The 5,440-nt window shown below is 56.3% G+C and overlaps 2 protein-coding genes across 2 annotated transcripts in view; both read left to right on the top strand.

Annotated features, from left to right (window-relative positions):
* Positions 1–411: 411 nt before the first annotated feature.
* On the top strand, positions 412–1,572 carry LAMTOR5 (late endosomal/lysosomal adaptor, MAPK and MTOR activator 5; the record flags this gene model as incomplete). Its single annotated transcript, XM_010147392.1, has 2 exons — positions 412–529; positions 1,512–1,572. Coding segments are annotated over 2 exons (179 nt in total), but the record flags the coding sequence as incomplete, so codon positions are not given.
* Positions 1,573–3,575: 2,003 nt separating this feature from the next.
* Positions 3,576–5,440, top strand: part of SLC16A4 (solute carrier family 16, member 4) — an 11,262-nt gene continuing 9,397 nt past the window's right edge. The window contains 3 exon segments of the mRNA XM_010147394.1: positions 3,576–3,591; positions 4,090–4,196; positions 5,347–5,439. Coding sequence (XP_010145696.1) covers positions 3,576–3,591; positions 4,090–4,196; positions 5,347–5,439 — 216 coding nt within the window.

Here is a 5,440-nt window from a genome sequence, read left to right on the forward strand (position 1 = left end):
CGACGGGAGCCCTCCCAGTTAGGGGGCACCGGGCCCTCTCTTGTAGGGGCCTTCCACACACAGTTTGGGGGTGCCAGGCCCTTCCCGACAGCAGCCTTCCCCCCTCCACTTGCTTTAGGGGGGGTCCCCTGGGTGCCCTCTGCCTCCCTCCAGCCCCATGGTGTTCCACTTCCCACACACACACGGGACACAACTGGAGCCAGCTCTTCCTGCCACTTAAATTCAGGGGTTTTGGTGGTTTGAGGACAATAATTCGGAGAGAAGCTGCACAGGGGAGGCAGATGGGCCCAGGCAGGAGCAGCCCCCCTCGGCCCCAGAGGGAGGGCACGTCCCACAAAAAGAGGGAGGCCACGTCCCACAAAGCGCTGTCAGGGCCGTGTGGCTTCAGCCAATGTCTCCCACCTCTCACAGGCCGAGGAACCCTCTCGGATGAGCACGCCGGCGTCATCTCCGTCCTCGCCCAGCAGGCAGCCAAGCTGACCTCCGACCCGACCGATACACCCGTGGTGTGCCTGGAGTCGGACAGCGGGTGCGTTTCCAGCCTGGGGGTGTCACTTTTGTCCCTGTTTGTCTTTCCCTCCAGCCCCGGGGCCCTCCCCACAGACAGATCCCTATAGCAGCTCTCCTCATCTTGAGCTAAACTGACAGGTTTGGAGGAAGCCCCATCTCTGAAGCTACAGGGGGAGGTAGTCACTGCCATAGGCATGTGAATTAGAATCACAGAATCATAGAATGGTTTGGGTTGGAAGGGGCCTTAAAGATCATCTAGTTCCAACCCCTCTGCCATGGGCAGGGACCCCTTCCACTAGTCCAGGTTGCTCCAAGCCCCATCCAGCCTGGCCTTGGACACTTCCAGGGATTGGGCATCCACAGCTGCTCTGGGCACACTGTCCCAGTGCTCCCCACCCTCTCTGTGAAGAATTTCTTCCTGATATCTAAGCTAAACCTCCCTGATTTCAATTTGTACCCGTTACCCCTTGTCCTGTCACTACAGGCTCTTGTAAAAAGTCCTCTCCCAGTACCCTTGTAGGCCCCCTTCAGATACTGGAAAGCTGCAGTGAGGTCTCGTCGGAGCCTCCTCCAGGCTGAACAAGCCCAATTCTCTCAGCCTTTCATCATAGGAGAGGTGCTCCAGCCCTCTGATCATCTCCGTGGCCTCCTCTGGACTCGCTCCAAGTGGTCAATATCCTTCTGATGTTGAATTCCTTCCATTAGCATCACGTCAAGGAGCAGGAGCACTAAAAGCGGTAGGAAACCTTGCAGGGGGTGGTGGCTACTGCAGCTCTATGCTCCTTCCACACTTGGGATCCCCACAGATAATTAAGCCCAGGGTGGCAGGCAAAGACTTCCCCAGCACCGTTCACGGGCGTGGACAGAAGAGATGCAGCAACCGTCAGCCAGAGCTGGGGGTCGCTGCAGGCACTGAATGATACCCCTGTCCAGTGTCCCACCCACCTCAGCCCCTTGTCACAGCTGGCTTCTCACCTGCCTCTGCACTTTCCTTGTTCTAGGAATATCATGATCCAGAAGCACGACAGCATCACTGTAGCAGTGCACAAGCTAGCATCCTGACCCTGGGGAACCTGCGCAGCACTCCACTCCCGCCTCCGGCTCAGCTCCTCCTCACTGGACAACCACTCTCCCCTGCTGCTCGGGCGCAGAACGTGCTTGTAGTACCACACCGGGGCGGAAGGCTCTCCCTCTCCACTTAACAGCTCCTGTGCGGCTGCTGGGGTCTCCACCTCACACTTCAGCACTTGTGCTGCTGAGGGTGAAACGTGAGTCACTCGCCAGGCTCGTGTAATGATCAGATACTACGGGGTGTACATGTGCGTGGCCTTATTTGTTGGAGAAATCAATAAATGACCTGGAAAAGCTGCCCTTGGCTTCTCCTTGCTCCTCCTGTGAAAACCGTTGCCCATTGCTCTGCCTTGTCTCCAAACTTTTCCCAATCCCTTCACTAGCATTGCCCTCAGTGCACAAAGACTTGAATTCATGGAGGCTCCCCTCCAGGGAAAAAGGTACAAACACCTTCCAAGGAATTTATCCTAGGAAATGTTTAGCCTCCTCTGGTTAAATGTTCTGTGTGAGAGTTGCTTATTATGGATTGAAGTTTAAACTGAGGCGTGCTGGCCCTGTGCTGCCTGGTGCCCGTGTGGTCGGTAAATGGATGTTGATGTTATCCTCACAAACCCAGGCCTCTCGCCCTCTTATGGATTCGAGCGTTTGAAATGCTGCAGGGAAATCCTGCGGGAAGGCAGGACGACCTGCCACACTCAAGCGTGTAAGGGAGTAAAAAGGAGCTGGCTGCACGGAAAGTGGAGGGAGGCTTCTCAGCAGAGCATGAGCGCCGTCAGGGGTGAAACGACACGCTCTGACTTCACAGCTAGGAGCAGCTCTTGGCAGCGACATTCGCAATCTCAGCCGCCGCTGGGTACGAAACAGGCCACAGGGATGAGCCTGCCCTGGCGAGGTCAGCGTTAATTCTGCGTAACCACCCAGCCCCGGCAGCCAGAGTTGTGTCCGAGCTCTGCGGCAGCGCTGAAGGGTCCCTGTTCCCTCGCCCTGACAGGCTGGAAGCAGCTCCAGCCGGGAGCGTTTCCTCCCAGATATCCCACAGCTCCAGGAGCAGATGCTGCACCAGATGCTGCTGCTGCCGCCTTCCCCCCAGCACCCCACCTGCTGAGCCCCCCAGTCCTTCAAGCCCTTAAACCACACCCACTGCAGAAAACACTCCTCTTAAGCAGAAGCTTAATGCACACATTGGAAGTCCTCCTACGGGGAAAGCTCCTCCGGCAAGCCAGAGCGTTGCCTTCCCTGCCAAGGGAGGGGAGCAGAGATCGGTATCACAATCCGACAATTTTATCTGACCCCAGGAACGCCGATTGGGGTGACAGGTCAACCGAAACGGGGGGAGGAAGCGTGAGGGCTGTATTTACCCGGGAGCTTGTGCATATTTACAATAGAGGCACGAAGCCAACTCAAATCCCGCTCGACTACCAGCACGGCTGCTCCGCTCCAGCTGCCGAGCATCTTAGCTGGAAAACCTAGCGCTTTCCAAAGCATTCCCTCTTAAGTGACGTGTTTTCCCAGGCCAAGGGCTGTGCAGAGTGGCAGGGCAGGCAGGGACAGGGCTCTGCTCCCCTGCGGCCCCGGGCTTGGCTTCAGTCCACCCTTGCTGCTGCTGCTCCACTCCCTGTCTGGGAAGACCCAGGGCTTTGCCTGGAGCTCTAATCCTTCCAGGCTTCCCTTCCTCTTTCCTACCAACAGGATTTCTGCTCTGAAAGCCCCGGGTTTCCTGCTCGCGGCTGGGGAAGGGGAGGGACTGCTGGCCTTGGGGCCCCGCAAGCAAGGGGAGGAGGAGGATGGGCTCCGTCCACCCAGTCCCAGCACTCGCCAGGCTCCATGTCCCACTTCGGGGCTCTGCAGGAAAGACGGGCACCATCATCCTCACCGGAGGCAAATGAAGGACCCGAATTTGGGGTGCCAGGTCAGGAAGGGGGGATTTAGTCTCTGGAGCAAATGAAGAGACGATTCCTCTTTGCAATCGACTGTTCTGGGAAGGATTTTCCGGCATGGAGCAGCAAGGCGGTAAGGAAACGTTTCAGGCTTATCAGCCCCGATTGCTCTAGGGTCTGGCTGCTCCCTCGGGCAGGATCCTGCCGCTGCCAGAGCTGCCAGATGGGTGAGAGGATGGGAGGGAGGCAAGCAGAGAAGGATGGGGCAGGGAGAGCTTCCCACAGGAGCTCAGAGATGGATACAGTGAGCCCCCGACTCCCGGCCCAAACCAACCGAACTATGGGCTCTAAAGCAGCAGTAAGATGCTTGTCCCAACATCCCTTAAAGCTGAAGGGGTTACAGTGATGTGGTGGGAAGGAGAAAGGATGTTAAAGCTGTTGGCAGGCAGCGATAACGTTGATAAAAGCTTCGCCCACCCTCGAAAGCTGAACGCAAAATACCGGTGCCCACCTCGCTAACAGCAACGCAGCCAGAGGGTTCAAAGGCAGCTGGTGCTTCCGTGGGAGCAGTTTTTGAATTGTAACAGCAGCGGAGCGAGGTGTTCATGTGTCCTGAAATTCTCATTTCCAGGGGAATGGAAGGAGGAAGAGCCGGAGGCTCCAGCAGCCGGGAAGAGCCCAGACGCCAAGGCTGCGGATGGAGGGTGGGCATGGGGAGTGGTGTTTCACTTCTTCCTGGTAAGCAGAGAACAAACCTAAACCTCCTGGAGCTGGGGCTGATGGCAGGTCTGGAGTCTCAGGCAGAGCAGAGGACAGGACAGGCTGATCCCACTGAGCTAAGGGCAAAAATCAGCCACACCGAGTGTGCCATCCCCCATCTCACCGCGGGCTGAGCAGGGGCACCCCTTCCCCGGTGCCTGAAAACACCTGAAAACAGCTCAGTCATGTAAATGAAGATGCCCAACCTGCAGCACGGGGCCAAAAAGCGGCTTGGAGCGATAATACGCACCATCCCTTGGCTGTCAACCCCCAAAGGGGTGTCTTGTACCTTTGGGAAGGGCGAGATCCCATCTTGGGGCAGTGGAGGATCGGAGCGGAGATGGGTCCCCAGGAACTGACTGCAGGAGCAGCGCTGGGTGCAGGCAGCAAACGTGCCCTTAGTTACCCTCTCCTGGGGGCCGGGCACCTCAACACCATTCACAGGCACTAATTCCATCTCCATGCGACGGGCTTCAATACCATCTTCCCATCAGCAATGAAGACAATGCCATCCTCCAGCTACGTCAAGATGGCTTCAATACCATGTTCCCATCAGCGATGAAGACAATGCCATCCTCCAGCTAGGAAAGCTGGGAAGCGCAGGAAAGCTTTCCCCACTCCCACTCCATCCAGAGTAACTCGCTGCCAATCATTAACCACCCGCTACCAGTGAGGAGGGAGGGAGTTAAAATTAAGGACACAAACTGTCCTTTGCCCCCAGGGCAAGGACAAGCCTGGGAAACCAGTCCGGCTAACGCCCGTGCCCACTCCGCTCAGCACCTCATCAACTGCTAGTGATCTTTCCGAGTGCCAAGGCCCATTTAGATTATTTTTTAGTATTAAAAAGTAATTTACAGAGTAATTTACATCCTTCCAAGTTTCAGGCTCTAGTGTTATCTTTTCTTTGGAAAAGGCAGTTTGCAGAGGTTTTTTGAGGAACTGTTAGGATGAAACCGAAGCCACAAGTCCACCCTGCTGATACTCCCCAACACGTGCTACACCAGTCAACGTGTCCCAGCTTGTTTCTCCCCAAACACACTTAATTATCCATGCAAGAAAAGCAGAAGGAAAAGCTTTTTCCTCCTGCCCGACCCCTTTGGCATCTCACCTCCATCTGCTTCAAATTCAGGTTAACGTGCTCGTGATGGGGATGCTCAAGACCTTTGGGATTTTCTTCGTGGCTTTCCAAGAGGAGGTGGGAGGCTCCTCCGAGCAGGTCAGCT

Source organism: Eurypyga helias, unplaced genomic scaffold, assembly GCF_000690775.1.
Source record: "Eurypyga helias isolate BGI_N326 unplaced genomic scaffold, ASM69077v1 scaffold30072, whole genome shotgun sequence".
Classification (NCBI taxonomy): domain Eukaryota; kingdom Metazoa; phylum Chordata; class Aves; order Eurypygiformes; family Eurypygidae; genus Eurypyga; species Eurypyga helias.